Below are 21,994 nucleotides of genomic sequence, written 5' to 3'. Positions count from 1 at the left end.
CCTGCTGCTCAGAGTGAGTTTGAAGTCTGACCATGCCAGCTGGGATCATGGATGCTGCAGACACAAAACGTAATGAATCTTCAGAATGTGTGACTGATGGGGTGCCAGAGTCACGGGTTTTTTTCCTGGAATGGACGACAGTTGTGGCGGCAGTGGAAACAAACATCTGTGGATTGTTCATATCTGATGGTTGATCTGATCAGAGAAGTGTATAGTGTTTGTAGGACAGGTGTGTTTACAAAACTGCTGTCTGTCATTAGAAACCACAACAAAGGAACAAAACTTTGTCTTTCTCTTAGTTGACCATCAACGCATTTTGTAATTAGGCCTTCCCCCTCTCTTAAAATTCAAGTGTTTCAGGTGAAGAGCTCTCAAACAAAACAGAGACAGGTACCAGTAATAGTGGCCTCGGTGCTGCCGGGCCGAGGGCGAGGCAGAACCTCCTTGGCTGGTGAGCCAGGTTTCTCATATCTGATGATGTAGCCCGTGATCTTGGCTCGTGGAGGCTGCCAGGTAGCCAGGAGAGAGTTGCTTGTGGTTGTAAGGAAGCGCAGGTTAGAAGGAGCATCGATAGCTAGGTGAAAACAAAAGGAAACAAGTCAAACGCAGTAAAGGCAATCATGCTCTTCACCTGAACTGCATCTTCTGACACCCTTCTAAAACTGAATAGGAGTAAAACCTATGGCTGTAAGTCATAGTAAATATTATATGTGATCAGATATAGACAACTTCTGCATGACCATATGTGATTACTATGTGTTAGCATGAGCAGAAAAGTCAGGCAAGATCATTACCAGTGGAGGCATCAATCACTACTGGGGAACTGCGTGCATTCTCATTCAGAGTGTAAAGGTAGATCTTGTAGTCATTGCCAGGTTGCAAGCCTAAAATGAAGTTGAAACATAAACGTTAGCTAATCTGAGGAAGCCATCTAAAAGGGACATCAGAACATCTTTCAACAACTTCTTGGAAACTGGTCTTTATGATTCAGATGCTTTTTCTTACGCTTTGTTCCTATATTATTTTCTCATCAAGGAAATTCAGCTACTAAACAAGAACCCAGTGTACCTTCTGATATGACCCTGGGAGCTCCTGCACCTGCAAAAGCCCCTCGCTTACCAGTGATAGTGTAAGTCCTAACATCAGGGCTGATGGTCCTTTGAATGGGGTTCTGGCCACTTGCGGGGACAGCATCAACTTGGAAGCCAGTGATGGTCTCAGTCTTGGTTCTCCAGGTAATGGTGATGGTTGTTTCAGTGGCATCTGTCACACGGGCTCTGCGAGGGGGACTGACATCTGCACCAGAAGGAAAACATCTCCTGTCAGTACTGTGGGGATTGTGAATCTTAGCAGCTAAGCATTTGTGAAGACCTTTGCTGGAGCTTTGTATAAAGCCCTACTTTTGACACAGAGCAGGATCTCAGCCTCTGCACCCAGCACAGTACTAATTGGTTGTTTCTGGAGGATGACTACTTACTTTCAAGAGTGGTGACCACCCCCTGGGCTGGTCGGCTGGTCAAAGAGTCCTTCAGGGCATACACGCTCACTTCATACTTGGTTGCTACCTAGAATGGACGAAGTTATACTATGTTATGAGAAGGACCTGGCACAGTGGGAAATATTCCTGCCCTCGTTCAGTGTTTGGTGGAGTAACATTTCTTGGTCACCAGTTACTGAAGTACGAAAGCTTAAAATAAATCAGTGAAGGACAAACAGGATAGTTCTAATTAGTTCCAGCTGTAATAAAAGAGTAGACATGGACCTTGGTAAACAGTGCTGTTGATAATAGTAGTAGCACACATGTGCACAGGAGCAGAGGAAACCCTGCAAGAAGCTTATTTGTCATCCCTCATTTTGGAATCTGTGCTTCAAAGCCAATTCTTCAGAAAAACCTAATTTACATCCTGGTTGTGCTGGGGTTAATGGATGCCATTTGCTATGATAAGGTGCTCTTGCTGTGAAGAAAAGAGAATCATGGAAGTTACAGCATGGTCTTTCATCCTTGACTGCATCAGACCAGGAGTCCACTTAAATTGAATGTTTTTTAAGGCTCATTTTTGAAAATGATTCATAAAACTCCTTAAAAACAGATCAGTAGGGTTTTAAGATAGCAGGAACCATAAAAGCAGCGATTTTCAGCCTCTTCCAGTTCAGGAACTCCTGGAACGTTTCCAGTGGAGAAGATGGCTATATAGCAAATTTAAGCCTACTAACAAAAGACTTGCATTTTTTACTTATGTTTGGTAGATGTCTTAAAAATAGGCGATAGACTGCCAGGGCTCCCATATCACAGCTTGAAAACCTTTGCATTAGGTCACTTTATCTGACCTCTTTTGTGAAAGATGAGTAAAAGCATTTTACTGGGTTACTGTTGATTGTGAACCTGATGATTTGCATTTGATTAAGGCATCCAGTCTCTCTGCACTAAATGAGGAAGGGGAAAGAATGCAGATTCAGCAGGCCAATTCCTTGCCTTTTAGAAACAATGGTAATGAGTAGTTACAGCTGATGGCTAGTCAGACTTCAAACAGTCAGACCCTTCAGAGCTGTAATGATCTACTCCAGCTGAGGTTCCTGACCCAGGAATTTGAAATTGCTTCAAGTTCTCCTAACATCTCCTTACCACAACACAGTCTGTATTACACAAAGAAAAAAGTTACCATTAATCCAGACACGACAGCAGATGTACTGTCCGGAGAAAGGTTGATTTCTTTCATAGGACCAGTCTTTTCTTTGGGGTTCACTCTGACTCTGTAGCCAGTGAGGCGAACATTTGGTGCATTCCAGTTGATGGTAAGACTGGTGGGAGTTACCTGAGTAAACTTCAGGTTTGTTGGAGGTGGAATTGCTGAAAAAATCCAGATTGGCATATGGTTAGTTTAAAGAAGACAGTCTTGGATAAAACAGTATTCTCTCCTGAACATGAGACAGGTTTAGGCCTGAAATACATGGGCAGGAAAAGTGGTGTGCCTTCTGCAAACACAGGCATAAAGCACCCTGGAAGGGGACAAGGTATTCAGGAGGAGATTCTCAAATCTACAGTAACACTTTTCAGCAGAAATAAGGAGAACTTGATGGTTCAATCCTGAAGTTACACAAGTAACAACACTTGCTGTGATAAAAGGTGGAGGCTTTGGGAGGTGCTTAAATCTGTAGCAGGCCAGTCTGTTTTAATTCTTCTGCCTGTCTCTGCTTTTCATCACACAGCTAATAGTTTAGTCCTGCTTCACTTGCCTATTTCTGTTCATTTCTAAAATACGATGGATGACTTACAAAAGTAAGTAGGAAGCAGGCTCGGGAATTGCAAAGAGGATATAAAAATACTGCAAATGCAGAGGGGAAGCATTTTACAGCCACTTACACAAGTGTAAATTACTACACAGAGAGCAAGGCAATGGAAAAGCAGAGGTGGCCATAAGGCTCATCACACAAGAATCTGTTCATGAGCTAACACATCTGATATTTTTAAAAACAAATGTTTGCATAAAAAAGGAGCATCCATTGAAACATTTTCTTGCCTTACTGTTGGTAATTCTTGGGCTGTAAACAGAGGAGAAATGTACTTTACCATAGTGCCTGCTATTAGCATGTTGCTGTGAATTTTTCTAATTCTATAGAGTGGAAATACAAGAATTCTCCCTTGTTGCTTTGCTCAGAGCTCAGTCTAAGGCCCATGAGAGTCAATGGAAAGTCTTGAATGACTTCAAATACACTTTACACTTTTGAACAGCCCAAAAAGGGTAAATCACAGAGAGTGGGTTTTAAAATTACTATATTTGCATTTCTGGCAGGTAGTCAGCCAGCTGTTTCAATCATTATGGCACTTTGCTTCAGTTTAGTATAGCAATCTGTACACTAGGAACTACTGTCTTCGTTACACCCCTGGAATTATAGTGCCAACTTTTCATCCACAAAAGAATGTGAGACCTTTATTACAAAGATGCTACATTTGTAATAAAGACATGTCTGGTAATGATGGAAGCTTTGCAATGGATTCCATATTGCTGGAAGTAATTTTATCTCAAGCAATAGCTTCCTTCTCCACAAAGGAATTTTAAACGTATTCTACACGGAGTTGGATCAAAGTGGCACATAAAGGACTCTCCTGAATGGAGCATGTCCTCTGTCTTGTGGAGGGGATGTGAGCACAGGGTGTGGGTGTGGACAATGGGCTGTAGTCCTCAAGGGCAGTAAGGATCTAGAAGCTCTGTGAGACCTGAGGGTTAAGCAGTCTCCTAGCCCTTCATGCTGATATTTTGCTCCATGCAATAGTGAGGACCCTGGGGGTGAAAAGCTGCCCTAATCTCTCTGTTGTTGGTAACTGCCTCTGCTTGCAGGTGCCCCATATCCTAAAGAGAAGAGCACTGTGATAGGGTGATTCACCATGAATTAGGCTCTGTGACTAGGGACCAGACACTACTGATCCACGTGAGGACTGAGAGAAGGCTGTAAGGTAACATCCCTCCTTCCTCTAGGATCTGCTCCTTCGATCCTGCTGATCTTCCCTGCATTCCCTGCCTTCCCTAATGTGTACGTAGGCTGCCTCCACTAGCAGACAGCTCCCCAGCACCAACTAAGCCATCTCTCAAGAGCAATCATATCCCCTTTGCTGCCCCTGGGGCTTCCCCAGCCATGGAGCACCAGTTGCGCATGGAAGCACACTTTACCCAACAGGGCAGAAGCCACTGCTGCTGTGGCCTGCTGGGTGGTGTAGTTAAAGGTGTACCTGTGGACTGGGTCCCAGTGAGGGGCAGGCTCTCCATGTCATCGTATATGGCAACGATATTGATAGTGTACTCAGAACCTGGCCTGAGGCCATGCAGCTCAGCAGTGTCTTCTTCGCCACCTGGGGCCGGCAATAGCTCATGGATTCCATCCTCAGGGCTTGAGTAGGTCACCCTGTACCTGGTGACTTGCCCCTGCGGGCTTTCCCAAGCAATTTTGATGGAATCAACATCCACCTCAGTGAATGTTAGTCCTTTAGGGCGGTCAATGTCTGTTAGGCAAATTAACGGTAAGAGGTTATGTGATAAAAAGCAGGTTGAGGGTGAGGAAAATAAAAAGCATTTCTATTACATGCAAAGCAGTTTTTGGTCTTGCGTGGGAGAGGGGGCACTTGATTCTCCTCTGTGCTGCACCTTGCACAGATGCTTACACTTGTGCAGAGCTGAAGCTGAGAGTTTGCAGTTTGCCAGACAGCAGGAAGGCAATCTTGGCTTCGTTGAAACAAAAATGACTTGGGTTACTACCTTCAAAGCAGCCAGGACACCAACTCTTACCTATATTTGAGTCCCCTTAGCACTGAAACCCCTTTTACGCAACTCTAGCAGCATTAAGTTACCTTGAAGTGGTAAGAGAAAAAAAGAAACGGGAATTTTAAGACCCATTTCTACCATCAGAGCCAGTAACTGGTTCCTAGCGCTAAAGGCAGCCAGACAACCCACCTGACTCAGTAAATTCAGATTCATTCTGCATTTGGTTTTCACTATTGTAAACTGCTGTGCAAAGCACCAGTCCAAGGAGAATCAGTCCCACTATTTTCTTTCATAAATTAATATGCAATTAACACACTCATCAAGAAAGTGAATTACTCAGTGTATTGTACTTCAAAATCAGTTAGAAACCAACTTTTCAGCTTTGTGTTGAGTGCACATGGAATGTCCACAGGTGCAACTGGGTCTTACGCACACTTCCTAATGAGACCAATTAATCAGATTTTCCTAGCAAGGTGGGAGCCCAGTGCTAGACAGCAAGGTAAGTGAGCCTTGCTCCACAGTCTAATGTGGCTACCACAGAGCTACATCCATTTGTTACACAAAATGGAGGATCTGGCATATAATTTTTATATTGGATCCAAATTTTGCTTTTTCTAAAAGATTTAAAATTTTAATTTGCCATGCTATATTAGTCCTGAATTTTCTACATTTTCTAGTTGGCAAAGATGATTTTTGTGCAGGAATTTTTGTTGGCTTGAAATTAAGGTACTCTCTTCCGCTGCAAAGCTTCAGAGAAGCTCCAGTTGTTTTCAGCACAATACTGTAAGTATTTGGGGCTGAGCTGTGGTTTTGAATGCAAACCTGAGCACGGAAATAATGTGCATGCAAATCCCTACCCCAGAGGTGTCCTCAAAAAAGGCACTTTACATCAGATATATCCCTCTGAGTTACGTGTTCCCTCTTGCCTCCTCTTTGTGTCCAGAGCAGTACTGCTGTTTTGTACAGGCAGATACAGCAATTTGAGGGCTGAGCTGTCCTTTCTTTTGCCCAGTGCTTCATCCCAAGTTCTTCATAACTCATGTGGTTTCCTTTGCTCACTTGCACAGGGCAAGTACTCCCAAGCCAAGTCCAGTCCCTTAACAGTAATCACCTTTGCCGCCTAGCTCCAGAAAGGAGATCTTTGCACATTTTTTCCACTGATTGGCTAAAGGCAAACAAAACCCAAAAAGATTTTGCAACTTTAGTGAAAGAAAATCAAAAGCACAGCATTTTGATGGTGTGGGGAATTGCATTTTGCCAGTATTTGAGGGAGAGGGACTGCATTTTTGCCAGCATCTGCAATTTAGCTGCACAGTACTTATCACAGGGCAGAACACCTTACATTCTCCTGGAGACCAGGCACCTGCCACCTGCTTTCACTGGGGATGTGGTACTGCATGGTAGATTCAGACATCAATAGATAACATTTGTTTTGTTACCGTGAAGTGCAATACATACTGGTGACAGCTGTCTCAACCAAGGGGAGGCTCTCTCCGTTCTGATTCTGAGCGTAGACACTGACCATATACTCAACTGTGGGCTGCAGACCTTCAATAGTTACTTGTGTTTGATCTGGCAGGAAAGAACAACATTAGTCCATCTACAACTGCACAGAGCTGCAGAGCATTCCTCTAAGCAGCCCTGAATGAAGGACCTGTATTAGCCATACATCATTGAAATGAGATAGGATTGACAAAACAGGTTTACCTTTTGCTTGCACTATGCCTGTCTGGCAGTGCAGGACAAGGCAACTGCTATTTGTATCTGCTCAAAGGCAGCTTAGCACAATAAAAAAAAAAAAAAAAAAGAGCAGACCAGCTTTCACCACTTTCTGGGATAGGATTGACCATTAACCCAACTGCATCACAAGCATCCCTGAGTGCTAATCTCTGCAGATCCCACAAAACCCACTGTGTTCATGAGAACTGACTTGGCAGACTCTATAGGAATGAGGTCAAGCCTGTAGCATATGTGACTGAGTCCACGCTATGACCAAGGGCCATATTATGTGACCTGCAGAAGGATTTCAGAGGAAGTTTTGCTGGATGCTAGAAAAGCCAATGGCATTTCTTTGAAATCCAGGTGCCTTTCAGAGACACTGAGATTGCCAAGAACAGCAGCACAGTGGTGTCAAAGAAATGTGAAGCTTCTGGGGAAAAAAAATTGCTCTAGCTTCTCCTGGATGAGACCCAACTGAAGTCAGCAGGATGGTAAAAAAAGGTACAAGCAGGAGAAAGTTTGGCTTCGAGTATATGCATAGTGCCTGATAGTGTTGAGTATAGTGGTCTCGTCTTGCATTCTTTACAGATCTGGTGAAGGATGTCATGTACTCTTACCTGCAGGGACATTTTTAGTTTTTGTGGGCCCATGTCCTTTCTTGGGGACAGCTGTCACACGATACCCTGTGACTGGGGATGTTGAAGGGAGCCATCTGATGCTGATACTGTTGTCTTGGACATCGGTAACTTGCATCTGGGATGGTGTGTCTATTTCTGGGCAACAAAAATAGTTTTTTCTGAGCACGTTGGTACAAGAAACCCTCCCCTCTGCTGTTACCTCCTAGCTGAATTTTATTCTGCTCTTAATTTTCTAGGCTGTGCTGTTTAGAATAGAAGCCACATGTTGCTATTTATCTGTCCCAGAGCAAAATGCCTTGACCATGATGTGTGGGTGACTGACCTCATATCAATGTTAGTTGAAGATTTTTGTAGTTTTCAAGGCTACTAAATGCCTTTATCTGTAGCTACAGTAGGAGTAGGAATAGGCTATATCCGGATCAGGAGTGAGACGACAGTCCTGGAGTTAGAAAGTCTGGTCTCATTGGGATCGCATAATGTGACAGTGCACCAGAAGTACCAGAGTTAAGCCAACAGTGACCCCATGAGAGCCCAACAGGATTTCCATTCTGCCACAAGAGGTCAAAATATTGCTTGTATCCCCATCTGGATTCCACACGGTCTCCCTCCTCCAACACTTCAAGACCACGATCCCCTTCTGTGTCATGACATTATCATGCTGGGCCACCATGACACGCATCTCCACTACAAATGATGGGCTTACAATGTAGTCCACAACTTCTAAAAGAAACCAGGGATCAGCTTATAGGTATAAGCCAACACAAAACTGTAGGGGTTTTTTGTGAGTTTTTTGCTCTGTTTAAATAGGCCTCACCTGTTTTGTACGTGACAGTGACTGGCTTGCTACTGGCAGGGCTGTCTCCACGGCCAGTTACAGCATACACAGTGATGGTGTAGTCTACACCAGGTTTGAGGCCAGTGATGGTAGCAGTAGACATGGTGCCAGGCACTGTAAACTCCTGCACAGGGCTGCTTCCACCTAAGGAGAGTAGGTTGGAAAAATAAATGTAATGGATCTCCAAATTATACATTTTAAATCATTACAAAACCCAGGACAATCCTCTGTGTATCAAGTTGAAGACAGGACCCTGGTGATTTCGGTGGTTCGTGGGTCAAAGTTTTTTTCAGACCAACCCAAGGAAACGAATTAAATATGTACACAGAACCACCTCTAAAATTACTGGAGTGCTCCAGATGGCTCTTTCTTTTTAGTAGACAAAAAATGATTTGCTCTCCTTCAAATAAAAAAAAGAAGATATTTGACAATCTTCTCTAAATATGTTGCAAGAATCTCAGAGATACAGGAGTTTTCTGTCTGCTACAGTCAAACTTGCCTTTGTTATTTGCTGTGGCCTTCTAATAGTCTCAGAAGAGAATTTCTAGTCTGACTGGCCATAGCAGCCTACCCTCACCTGTTTCACCATAAGTGATCCGGTAGTATCTGACTGTCACTGCAGGAGCATCCCAGGAGATCACAAGGCTGGTCGGGCTGGTGGGTGTGACTTCCAGGTCCCTGGGAACATCAGACACTGGAAAAACAGAGAATTGAGAGAAAGTTTAAATGCAGTTAAAGTACATCAGCTACATATTCCACCTATCATACTGTGTTCCTCTGCTACTCATCTGCCTGAGTTTTAGCCCAGTGCACACACTTCTACAAGTGATGTATCTGGTTAAAAACCATCTGGCATTGGACTAGATTTAATGAAAAAGTTCTGCTGACCCTAAAGACATCTGACTTGATCTGAAAGTAGCATAAGCACTCCCACCTTTTTCTAAATCAGGCCCTATCTTGGTATAACAGGCACTTCCTCATAAGCAGAGTTTCACCAACTGGTAGGGAAGATCTGGTTTAACAGCAACTACTTCACCAGAGAACAACATCCAAAATCCTTGCAGGAACTTTTAGCCAGTATTCTCTCAAGGCTTACCTGTTGTTTGTTGGCCAACCAAGGGCACACTCTCTTCCCTGCTGTTGATGGCGATGATGCTGACCACATACTCAGTCCCTGGAAGCAGGTTGGTAAGGGTGATGGAGTTCCGTGAGGGGGGCACGCGGTCCTCCTTGGGCCTGCCAGCACCATGCTCTGGGTGATGCCGTATTTTGTAGCCCGTAATGGTGGCACGAGGAGCAATCCAGTGGACGGTGAAAGAGTTAGCAGTTATGTCCGAGAAGTCAAGGCCAGTGGGGGAATCAAGACCTGAGTATTTCGAAGAGACAAAAGACTGAGCTCAGCTGAACTACTGGCCATGGTTAATTAAGCTCAATACCATGACACTGCCAGATCCTAAGCCAAATACTATTCAGCCATGGAACTAAACACATGTGTGTCCAGGATCAAAGCAAGATAAACAAGCACTAGAACACAACTGCAGGAAAAGAGCGTACATCACACACACACAAAACAGCATAAAACAGCACATGTGACCAGCAAACTCCATTACAAACCAAGAAAGACTCAGTGACAGATATGATAGGCTCTACCTAGGCTTGTTCTCAGGCAGACAGTGTTGGTATATTCACACCAGGGTCCACAATGCTCTACTTAAAACCAACAGAAGTTCTGGCACTCAGATATAATGAGGTGTGACATTTCCTAGCATTTCCCAAGATGTGCATCTGCATTGCTTTTTGATATTTAGCTGATGACCCATCAACATGGTGACAATACACAAGAAAGAGCAAAGTCCCATTAATGAATCTTAATGGATGGCATTAATGGCACATGTACCTGTTTTCTGGATTCCAGACAGAGGTGCACTCTCATGTTGCTCAGAAACACTGTAGACTCTTACCAGATATTCGGTACCAGGGAGCAGATCTGTGGAGTTTAATTACAGGAATTTAGACATATTTCTTTACTAATAGCTAGAAGTCACTCAGCCTACACAATTTTAACTGTGTTTCTTACGGGAGGTAATTAGATTTTGCTTGATGGAAGACCTGAGCCTCCAGGACAGACAAAAATTTAAATCAGTTCTTATTGTGGCATTATGGTTGCTTGCCGTGTTTTAGCCTGAAGGAGCATGGTATCTTGTTTCATTGCTTCATAAGTTTGTGGAGACTGGCTAGAAGCAATTAGTTTTCTACAGCATCCCTTCTAGTTATCTAGTAGTTTAGTTATGCTCTGTGTCAAAGCTTTAGCTGATATAAACTGGAATAGGGCTAAGGATTTCCAACACAGCTATTTTAATTCAGATGAGCTCCAGATCTGGTCTCCTATTCTGAAAGTGGGTCTTGTGTCTTACTCAACCAACCTGATTCTATGCTGTAGAAAAAAAATTCAAATATAACACAGCTTTTGCACCAGAAATTAATGTCAGCTTTTTGAAAATGCCCACGTGCTGTTGCCATGTGCTACTGTAAGGTACCAAACAGTATTTATTTTCTTGTCCTGAGCATACAAAGCCAAAGGAGCAATGACCTTTTGTGCATTTTGATCCTCTCCCTGAACCTCTGCACTGCAAGTCCTTGACATTTTTGGCAAACCAAGTGAGTAATACGTGTTTACTCTTAATACCTAACCAGGCTACAAATCAAAGCAATTGCCCCATAGTCCAATTCATCACTGTCCTTGGATTGATGGGAAAAAACTTTCCTATGGTTTGGCTTTAACTTGGGTAAAGCAAGTGGCTAAACCCCATTTAATGTGAGTTTGTATGAGGCTACTTTGACATCAGCTTAGATCAGCTGAGAATTTGGCCAGTTACACTTACAGTAAGCAATTTTTCTTTTGCCTCATCTTATGTCATATATAAGGGGCCTCTTATATTTGTTTGACTTATGTAGGTAATATACTTACTTGTTAAGATCACCATGTTGTCTGAGGGTGAAATTGACAGCTCTGCAACATCTTCTTCCTTCTTCACAGGTGAGTAGCGCACCAAGAAACCGCTCAGCACAATGGAAGTGGGTGCGGTCCAAGTCACTCTCATAGTATCAGGCCCCACATTAGTGAAGCGGAGATCAGTGGGAGGAGGCACAGCTACATAGCAAAGAACAAATATATCTTAGTTCTCTGGTTCATAAAAGTCAATCAAGAGGTATGTTCAGGGAATCACCAGAGAAAGTATCTCATGCATAACAGAGTACTGTGTCAGACCCATGCAAACAGACTTCTAAACTACATTTGGTTCTACTATAGTTAAGAGAAAAATATGTCTGTACTACTGTCAAGCTCCTTTAACCTCTTGGCAATGCCTGATACTTTAAATGTACCCTGTGGGGCTAATTTGAAAACAAGGTAGCAAGTTTCAGTAACGTGCTTCTTGCAGCTGGATTTCCTATTACAGATGCGGAGCCAAGAGAGGTTTAAAGTTGCCATACAGCAGCTTACAGATGGAAAAGTAATCTCATCTAGAATTCATACATGCACACACAGGAGAGGAGAGGGTATATCTCTAATTTCCTATGACTCTACTTCTACTTGTGTCAAAGGATTTACAGCCTCAGGATTTTCAAACACAACAGGATTTCATGCAAGAACCAGTTTTCAGCTCGCCTTCTGCTCATGCACTATAGAGATCCTTGACGGTGTGGCATGGCTGTCAGTGGCATGTACTCAGGGAGTGGTGTTTCACCTGCATCCTTTGGGGCACTGCGGAAAGGCTGGGACCACCAATGAAACAGACTGCTGGAAGTTCGAATAGTTATCAAGGCTGGAGGGCGTCTGCAGAACTGCTCCACCCTTTGCCACTCTGATTTTGGGGAACTGCTGTTTGTAAGTCTGGTGAATATACAGCTCATGTTTCAGGCTCTTGATTCCAACTGAATCCCGGAAATCTGAATAGCAGAAGGTGAATGAGCCTGGCAAGTCTGCAGCCATTTGTATTAAAATGCCTCAAATTATAAAACTGAGCAGCACATATCCATCTCCAGCTGCCATTTAGAAAAAGGAGCAAGCTGGGTCTGTCTGGCTTCCCCCTCAGTGAGAGGCTTGATTCCTCTCTGGACAAAGCCCTGTCACCCCGACAGCCAGTGACAGCATGAAACACCGTTCATGTCACAAAACACAGAAGTTTTCGAAATTCACCCGTTTGCTGTGTCAGAGTGGTAGGGGCGCTCTCTCCGCCATTAATGAGTGTGATTACACTGATGTCGTAATCAATGCCTGGCTCCAAGCCTGTGATTGTGTAGTATCCTACTGAGGAGTCCACAAAATCTTCAAAAATAGGGACACTTTCTCCTGCTGCAACTACTGTGACGCGGTAACCAATAATGGTGGAGGCATTTAATGGGGTCCACCTCAGGCCGATGCTTGAGTCAGTTATGTCAACAAAGCTTAGGTCAGTGAGTTGGGGCACCTCTAATGAGTTAAAGAGCGAACGGGAAAGGCAAAGACATACAGAAGCAAAAGAAAGACAAGGGAGAAAAAAAGCAGTGTTCATCACTATTAACATCGACAGAACTTTAGAAGCAATTGCGGTGATATGCAGAATTTCTCTTGAGGTTTGGGGGAAAATGAGGTTTTTTTGGTGGTTTGGGGTTTTTTCTTTTTATATTGTACCCTTCAATACAGTCTCCAGCTGCCTCCCCGGGCAGACAGAAGCTGAAAGCCCAATCCCCTGAGACAGTGCACTTCCACTTTAGACACACAATTTTCAAGAAGGCCTACAGGAGGCACTTAACTTGCAATAAATTTACTTTGAGCAATGATGAGCCATAAAACCCCATCATCTTCTGGTGAAAATAGAAACAGAAAAAACATACCAATTTTTTTTTTCCATGTAGAAAACAAGAGGTCAAAGTCTATTAATGTATAAACAAAACTACTGTTCTGAAATATTAGTTGATTGACCCTCTAGAATTTTTGTCTTGTTCGAATGGTAAGTCTAACTTTTATCATTGGGATCATAAAAATATCAACCCATTTGAAGGGGCTAAATCAGCCTACACCCTCAGCTGGTGAGAACCATCACAAAACTTCAGGGTAGATCATCCACTCTCTGAACTATTTACAATGGACTTGGAAAAAAGTCTCAGATCCCTGTAATGGCTTGAGGAATTCTGGGACAGAGCCTCAAGTTCTACTTACCACTAACTGCTCCAATATATGTGCTAAAAACAGATGATACAGAACAGTGAGTAATAAAACACTTCATTGGAAAGATGGCAAATGGTTAAAAAAGACCTTTAGATGATAAGTATTCTTTCTGTAAGAGTGACAGTGTCCCCATATTCAGAGGTTATGCCCAGCACATGATATAGCCAAGAGGCTGACTTGATTTGTTGGCTAAATTGTTCAAAAAATCTCAAAAATCTCAGAACTGAGCCACTGAATAAAGATCTTCTAGATATTGCCTAAGTCTGTATGACAAACAAGCAAAACTGTGACTGTTTTCCCTATAGATATTATTCCTATAGCAAATTTGTTCTTTTCCTGTATGTTAGGACCAACAGAACTGGGCAAGGGGTGAGGGATGTTAGATGCATCTTTAATTGACAATGGCCAAACCCTCAGCTGCTCAAGTCAATAGACTGGTATTGATTTAAGCCACATGATTTGGCTATGTAACTTTAGTAGGGTGATCCTGAAGTAGGTAGGAGCTAATGGATGCTCTTCCTCCCTCAGGATCAGACACTAGTAGTTGACTCAAAGATGCAGGACTCTGTATCCATTCTGTGGGATCATTACAAGTTAGCTTGAAAAGGAATTATGGGACAGTAATATTGCAAAAGACTGGCTTTAATAATAGTGGTTATCTTCGATTTTAATGTCTTTCTAGGAAAAGACTTATTTTACAGAATAAATGCAAAAAAATGCCAGTTTTCTGTAAAATCATTGTTTATCCACATGGAATGCATGTACCATATCACCTTTAAAGAGCGCTAAAAGCCTGAGACATACATTCTTAGCTTCCCCCACGAGAAGATGGTAAAAGGCTAAAGCTATTACTGCTTTAATTATGCAGTATCACAGTATTAGTTCACCCCCAGGGAGCATACAGCACTTCAGTGAAGCATGGAAATTTTAAAGCAGTGTTATAAGAGCAAGCAAACACAGTAGCTGGCATCATTTCAGGGCCGAGCAGAAACAAAAACAAACAAACAAAGCCCTCACAAAGGAAAATGAAATGAAACCATTTGGGGAGATGCATATTAATTTTGCTACTGTGGCTACGAAGGTAGTTTCTGCAGTCATCTCAGCATGTAATGTGAGGTGGCACACACCACTTTTTGTCCCAGAAGTGATACAGTGATGGACCTTTCAGTCCTGGCTTTCTTCTCCATTGTGCTGAAGTAATCTTCTGCCACTATTGCTGCCAAAATTTCTCCTGTGTTTGCTTCCCACTCATACCTCTCTTCACCTACTTTCCATTCCCACTAGCTGTGCTGCAGATACTGGGGCACTACAGGGCCAAGTTAAATCTCCGTTGCTCTTCAGCTCAGTGTACTGATACAAGAGCTCCATCTCTTTTCCATGACACTGTTGACAGACAATGTAGGCTGCCCTTGCAGAGAAGTACATGGGTATAAAAACTGCTCTGTCATGTGCTGGCACATGGCTGTTCAGCTTCTACATCTACGCCCTCTGCCATCAGACTAATAGGAGACTAATATGCAAAGTAGAGCTCTTGGGCTAAGCAACTTGACTTTAAGTAGCTAAAACTGCTGCTCATCCTTTCATTACCTTGTGTGATGGTTTCAGATATGGGCATACTCTCCTGGTCGTCCTTGACCGAGTAAACGCTGACGTTGTACTCCACACCAGGGTTTAGGTTTTCAAAGGTGCAAGTGGTCTGATCTGCACCTACGACTTCCTCCAAGGTAGAGCCCTGCTGCCCATTGGTAGGAGCAGTGGTCACTCGGTACCCACTGATGCCTGAAATACAGATATACCAGTATGCAGTAATCTCATGCTGTATTGATCTACATCAGTAAATCAGTATAAACAACTGAAGCAAAAAACATTACATTTCACAAGTGATTTTGCCTCCCTGAGCCCAGCAGGCAAGAGGTTGCTTTGTCAAGCACCCCTAAACAAGCTTCCCAGGAGGTAGCTATGCCCCTGTCACAGCATAGTTTCAGTAGTTCCCTTTGAGACCTTACCAAACTGAAAATCTCATGACACATCAAGAAAAGATACATCTACTGACTGAGAGTGCGGTTTTCAAAAGCTTTCAATCCTTGTTTTATGGAAGTCAGTTGTACAGCTCTCATTAGCTATTGCTGGAGTAGAGTTCATCTTGAACACTTTCAGATCTTCCATGCTTAATCTCAATGACATGAACTTATTCTTCACTGCCAGCAATCTTTTTGATCCATTTTGCTTTCCCTCCCTTGGACATTTTTTAAACCAGTGGGGATATTTGAAGAAGTCCTTCAAATACCTAAACCAGCTGAAATGTTTTAAAACAATCATACTCCAAAACAGCATTTTTCATTGAATGTAAATCATGAAGAGTCCTATGGCAACCTATACTTAACTATGAATTATATCCTTGAATATATCTAGAAATGCACATTTTTCCTTAAATGACTCAACAGCAAGCTTCCTTCAAAGTCTCCTTAATGAACTGCAAGGCACTGCAGAACAAACATTAGCATTCTGATACAACAGGAGGTTCAAGCATAGTGTGAGTTCCCATAGTTACCTGGAGTTGTGCTTCTATCCCAAGAGACTACCAGGATCCCAGTATCAGGATTGGGCTCCAGGCGCAGGTTGGTTGGTGGAGACAATGCTGCAAGCGTTCAGATAAATGCGTCATTTGTAGCACTGAGAATCATGCTAGCTCCCACGGCATCCCTTCTCCCCACTTTATATCCTCACTGTTCAGAATTAGCTAAAAATATTCTCCTGAAGTTGTGACCCTGTATTGCATGAGCTAGTGCTACTGTCACCTATGCATCAAAAAGAAAAATACCTTCCAGATCATGACAGGAGGAAAAGACTAGAACTGACTCCCAGAAGACAGCCATTGATCTGGGGAGCACAAGGGAAGCAAGTGGAAGAAGGAATAATTGTAGAAAAGCAGATGTGTCATACGTGTAGTCACTCTCCTGATGATTGGAGTCTCTCTCTCCTGGCCGTCCATCAGGACTGTGAGGCTGTAGGTGTACTCCACTCCAGGAGTCAAGCCAGATATCACGATGCTGCCAGAATCAGAGATGACCTCCCGAGGAGCCTCTCCACCTTGGCTTGGGCGCACACCCAGCTGTAGAGAAGCAGCAAAGTTTGCTTTTCAGTCTCAAATAAGCCTATCACAGCTAAGTATCAGCATCCTGATTTATCATCCAACATGAAAATCATGGGCTCTTATGCTGACCGCCAACCATCAATCCCATAACTTGTGTTTTAGATGTCCCACTGATGGACCTGAAGCCCCGAGGACATGCTTGCATTGATCTCTATGACCTAGACCTGCCCCCTGTAAGCAGCATGTCTTTTGCACCTCTTTCCTTTGTGCTATCTTCACTGCAGTCCATAATAAACAGCTTTAATCTGTCCTATCACAATGACACAAGATGAAAAAGAAATATGGGATTTCAGTATCCCCTACCTTGAAACCGATCCTTGGGGCAGGTGTCCAGGTGATGACAATAGAAGTCTCAGTCACTTCTGTGTTAAAAGGAGGAATGGAGCCAACAGGCTGATCTGTGAAGTGAATTGACAGTTAAGTCTAGCTGCTGTGGTGGCACGAAACAGTTAGAAAACCAGACCTATAGCAGCCCAAATAGCAAGAGGTATGTAATAAGATGCTGAACTAACTGCAGTAAGACGCTGATTACTTTTGAAAATCCAGTGATTTGGGAAGGATCTGACAGATTACTTCTGTCAGCTGCTGGGCTTGATAGACACAGTATGCAAGTGGTCTAATCATAGCCAGTGTTTTTGTTGTTCCTGAGGAAAACAAAAATATTGAACTGGGCCTTGTAAATTCTCTATGCATCCAACCCCAAGAACTTGGGGAATATTGTTTTTGGCATAATACCTGAAGTGTTCCTCAAAAAGCAGCTTTTTTTTTTTCCTTCACCCACCACATGCCATCCAATCAGCAGAACACTACACCCTTGTCTGTCATCCAGCTGTCCCAGCTAGGGCCATCTCATCCCTCACCAACATCTTCAATTCTTTTGAAGTCAGCAGAGTTAAAGGGAATTCAAATTCAATCTGAGGAATCTGTGGTCTCATTGATATCTGTCAGGAGCATCACACAGAAGCCAAAGCCTTTGTGTACCCCAGAACCAGTCCAAGTAACTCTGCTGAGTTTAATCTGAATTGACCTCACCATTAATGAAGAGACTTGGTTTATTAATCTACAGTCTTAAAATGTACCGGTTTCGTTCAGATAAGCCAGAATTTGAAGGCAGTATTCATCTAAGATACGCAGTCATATCCTAATTGAGAAATATTTATAGATAAGGCTGGCTGTCAGCAAAAAGCACCTTGCCAAGGTCAACAGTGTTACTCTGATTAAAAGTTCGAACCCTTATTTTAATTTCACATTGTTCTCAAAGCAACCACATCGTCTTTTGAAAAGAGGATGTGGTTCTGGGCTTGGACAGCTTTGCATTTTGCTAGTTTATATGACTGCTTCATCATTATTTAAACAGTGAATCTATTTGTTCTTTCTAGAAGTATGTGTGGGTTCTTACAGAACTCCCTTTCCTCACAAAATTTGCTTAATATTTCTTCCAAGCCAGCAGCACAAGTACAGATGACTGAAATTAAAAAAAAATAATAATAAAAGAAGGATAGAATGCAGTGTTTGTGTCAGTTTCTGTAACTGCAGTTGAGCTGCCTTAGATGGTATGGTTGGGCCTGAGAAATGACTGCCTTCAGCTTTATACAAATGACAGACTAATTATTTGTTGCCCATTTTAAGGGAGCTGTTTGCTTTCCTTGATTTGTCATGCCGAAACCAAACAACCAAAAAGATCAAGTAAAATTAAATTTCTTTTTCATTCAGTTAAACAAAAACTGAGGTACCAGTTTTAAGTTTTCCTTTTTGTTTTTAATCACTAAAAAGCTGAAATACATTTTACTAAAAGCTTTTTGATGCAAATAACTCACTCTCTCCTGCCAAATAGTTCAGAAAGAAGAACAAGGAATATTTCGCAAGCAGTTCTGCTGGAATGCTACTTCAAAAGGCTTCTTCTGTAAACCAGTTCACAATAGCCACTCTCAGCACAAGTTTTGAAGAAAGGCCAGGGCGTTAGGGAAGAGGAATATGTACCTAGTATACTTACAAGTTGTGAAGACTCCAGTCTCTCTGGCGCTTTGCAAGTCATCTTTAACTGCCACAAGATACACAGTGTACTCAGTGCCAGGCTGCAAGTTCCTGAGAAGGTACTTGGTGGCAGATGGTCCCACATTGTAGGTCCTTGGCTGACCTCCTCTTGTGGGACCTGCAGTCAGCCGGTATCCTGTGATCACAGCACGGGGCCGCGTCCACAACACCAGCACTGAATGCTCCGTGGTATTGAGAAATCTCAGGTTGGTAGGGGCATCAAGCTCTGGGGAAAAAAAAACGTAACATGCATCAATTTTCCAGCTGAATCTCTACTGTACCTCTACTTCCAAAGCATATCCATTACCATGCAAAACACAGGCTCAACAACCTCACTGTACATCCCTGTGTTTCTTACTTAGGGCATGAGTGTAACAGTACAGAAGAGAGAAGGTGGGGACTATGAGAGAACTGGAAATAGAAGTGAAATAACTATATCCATGCCTCAGTGCCATCGACAATACACTGGGCCAGACAGACCTGTGCATTCTGGGCTGTGCCAATTTCGGTTGTTACCATATGTGCCAACCCATGAGGAAGTCAGGGTAACAGCTGAGGCGAGACAGACAAACCCAACCACTCAGGAATTTCAAGAGTTTCTCATGAATGCTGAGCATTTTTTAAAAAACATCTCAGTTTAGACTTGTCAGCATAAGCACAGAAACCTAACTTTAGCCCTTTTTCGTTAAAAAGATTTATTCTTTTAAATCTTTGCCCAGTCCTACTCCCTGCCCTCTCAAAATTCCTTCCCACCCCCACTTTGTCATTTTAATGTAAAAATAAATAACAGTCAGCAACTTTTTGCAGAAAACCAGTTCCTAGATCTACTTAAAAATAATCACACCGTGGCACTGACTATACAACAATTCTAAGCATGCTCATCTCTCCCATGGGACTCGCGCAACGGCTCTTCTCAGGCTTCCTCCCCTTTTTATCACTGTCTCTGGGAAGCTGCTGAAACCAATAACCCAGGAAACTACATAAACAAGAGGCTGAAGCAGCACAGCTTCTTCAGCACTGCACTGGAATCCAGTGAATGGCAGAGATGTCCCTACCTTTGGCTGAGACAAGATGAGGCTCAGAGGGGGAAGACACTTAAGCAATTTGCCCCCACAGCAGGCAGAATAGCACTGGCTGCAGCAAAGAGCTTATAGTGTCTACATGGCAAGTTTCCCCATGTTTTCTAGGCCCCAATTATATGTTTAAATTAAGAACAGTGAGGAGAAGTTGTATCAATGCTCTTTTTTGGTGGCAAATGCTTTTTTTCTCCCCCAAGTAAATAACACAATTTTTGTGATAAAAGTTAGTGTTTTCATCACTCTCCCAGTGATTCAGTGGGAAAGCACCTTTTGTCCTTTTTGTTTCTCCCCAGTTGTTTTCTCCCTTTTTGAGGAGGGGGGGAAAAGGAAGCAAAGACTTACTTCTTCCACTGCTTCCAAAGATGGGGGAGATCTAAAAGACAAAGGATGAGTATGACCCTCCTTAGGCCCATCTCCAACTCACGGGCTGAGAGTCAGCTTTATCTCTTCTTGGTACTTAGATCTGTGCTAAGTCTCATCTCACAAGGATTGTATCTTCCTCTGATTTGTAGCCTACAGTCAGTTCCTTTCTGCACTATTTAATTTGCCAGCTCTATTAAGGCTTTTATCACTTCCTCTCCCCATACTAAAGGAAAAAGGGGAAAATTAAAAAGCCACACACACGCTCAGGGTTTATTTGTAGACTGCTTTTTAACAGAAGGCCAGAAAGAGAGTCACATTTACACCGTGGGAAGAGACTTTTGCTGCAGGGTTTTCCTTGGGAACTCTGAATTATTTCTGTTTCCCAGGACTTTCGATTACAGGATGCAATTTATGTGAATACTTTCTGAATGTGGTTTAGGCAAAGCAGTTAAGCGGATGATCATAGCCTATGGAAAATGATTCCAGACATTTGTAACTAGCCCTGCACTGTCTGAATCAAATGTCTATGCTCCAATGTACACCTCTGTGTGGACTTTCAGAGGGGCTCTACAACTAGCCAAGACTTCTGGAAACGACCACAAAAAAATTACAGATCTAATTGATAACTGACCCCTTGTTCTAAATGCTTCTGAGGGATTTCAGACTCCTAAATTGCATCCTTGCTTTTGAAAGACTCACTTGAAAGAGGAGGCAGGGTGTTCACACCATCTATGTTACACTCAAATCAGATACCTATGTCAAAGGATAAACATAAGGATCCCATTCTCCCTGCATAGTCAAGGGAGATGGTAAGAGGGAGAGGCACTATTCATGGCTCCTAACTTTACGGATACAAGTAAATACTATTTTCTCAAACAGCACGGCTATATTCACAGATTATCCCATTTCCTTTCATTCCCTCTCATCTTTGTAAGAGTTGGACTGGATTCTCAAAAGTTGCTCTCATTTACTATAAAGTATCAGAACAGCAGATGTGCATAGGTGAATTTTGGTCCTTTGAATAAAGTGACCCAGTCAAAGAACACCACAAACACTGAGTTACCCTTCTATTGCCCAATAAAAAAGATTTGTTCAAGTGAACCACATCCCAGGTTCTGTCTGATCTGCTTCTCTCAGATCAAAAATGGAGATAACCATTCGAACCCAGGCTAAACTCCTCCTCTTCCATCTGAAAGCCTACATCTGGCCCAGCCACTGCTCCTCTCTCCTCTGCACTTCGACAAAGCAAAAAGCAATGCCTGACAGACTGTGTACTTTGCTTGTCATCTTGCCAGACACTGGTGACGTGCTGCACTGCCACTAGATCATTAGCAATTGGGTTCTGAGAGATCCTGCATGACCCTTCCTAAAAAATATACGCTCCCCATGGCTCTTGTCAACAGTCCATTGAGGTCACTGCAAACCAGTTCCCAGGTTTCACTGGGATGACAGTGAAATTTCTGGGGTGGTGACACAGCCTGCGGAAAGCTAGACCTAACCTGGCAAAGCTGAAATGCAGTCCATTTAATGACAAGGCCTGTCCTTACATGTGCATGCAGAACTCCCGCTGCTGACAGCGGAGCCAAATAGGCATGTAGCTGTCAGAAGGGAGATAGGGATTTTCAGAACAATCTCAGCAAGGCTCCTAAGTCATGCTGAAATCTGCCCTAAGGTATCCTTCCCACCTGCCCTTCCCCCCCGCCCCCCC

The 21,994-nt window shown here is 43.0% G+C and overlaps 1 protein-coding gene across 1 annotated transcript in view; it reads right to left on the bottom strand.

Moving 5' to 3' along the window:
- FN1 (fibronectin 1) overlaps positions 1–21,994 on the bottom strand; it is a 57,134-nt gene that overhangs the window by 8,693 nt on the left and 26,447 nt on the right. Inside the window, exons 20-37 of the mRNA XM_035891950.1 lie at positions 18,804–19,070; positions 17,114–17,208; positions 16,600–16,768; positions 16,208–16,294; positions 15,244–15,435; positions 11,416–11,598; positions 10,345–10,434; positions 9,544–9,813; positions 9,025–9,141; positions 8,427–8,591; positions 7,592–7,747; positions 6,714–6,827; positions 4,727–4,996; positions 2,661–2,848; positions 1,478–1,565; positions 1,120–1,296; positions 795–884; positions 395–574 (exon numbers count right to left, since the gene is read on the bottom strand). Of these exons, the coding sequence (XP_035747843.1) occupies positions 395–574; positions 795–884; positions 1,120–1,296; positions 1,478–1,565; positions 2,661–2,848; positions 4,727–4,996; positions 6,714–6,827; positions 7,592–7,747; positions 8,427–8,591; positions 9,025–9,141; positions 9,544–9,813; positions 10,345–10,434; positions 11,416–11,598; positions 15,244–15,435; positions 16,208–16,294; positions 16,600–16,768; positions 17,114–17,208; positions 18,804–19,070 (2,898 nt within the window). The remainder of the gene's footprint in view (positions 1–394; positions 575–794; positions 885–1,119; positions 1,297–1,477; positions 1,566–2,660; positions 2,849–4,726; positions 4,997–6,713; positions 6,828–7,591; positions 7,748–8,426; positions 8,592–9,024; positions 9,142–9,543; positions 9,814–10,344; positions 10,435–11,415; positions 11,599–15,243; positions 15,436–16,207; positions 16,295–16,599; positions 16,769–17,113; positions 17,209–18,803; positions 19,071–21,994) is intronic.

Source organism: Egretta garzetta, unplaced genomic scaffold, assembly GCF_000687185.1.
Source record: "Egretta garzetta isolate BGI_Z169 unplaced genomic scaffold, ASM68718v1 scaffold230, whole genome shotgun sequence".
Taxonomy (NCBI): Eukaryota; Metazoa; Chordata; class Aves; order Pelecaniformes; family Ardeidae; genus Egretta; species Egretta garzetta.
Note: the sequence above shows the minus strand (reverse complement) of the source record. Positions and strands in the feature narration are given on the sequence as shown.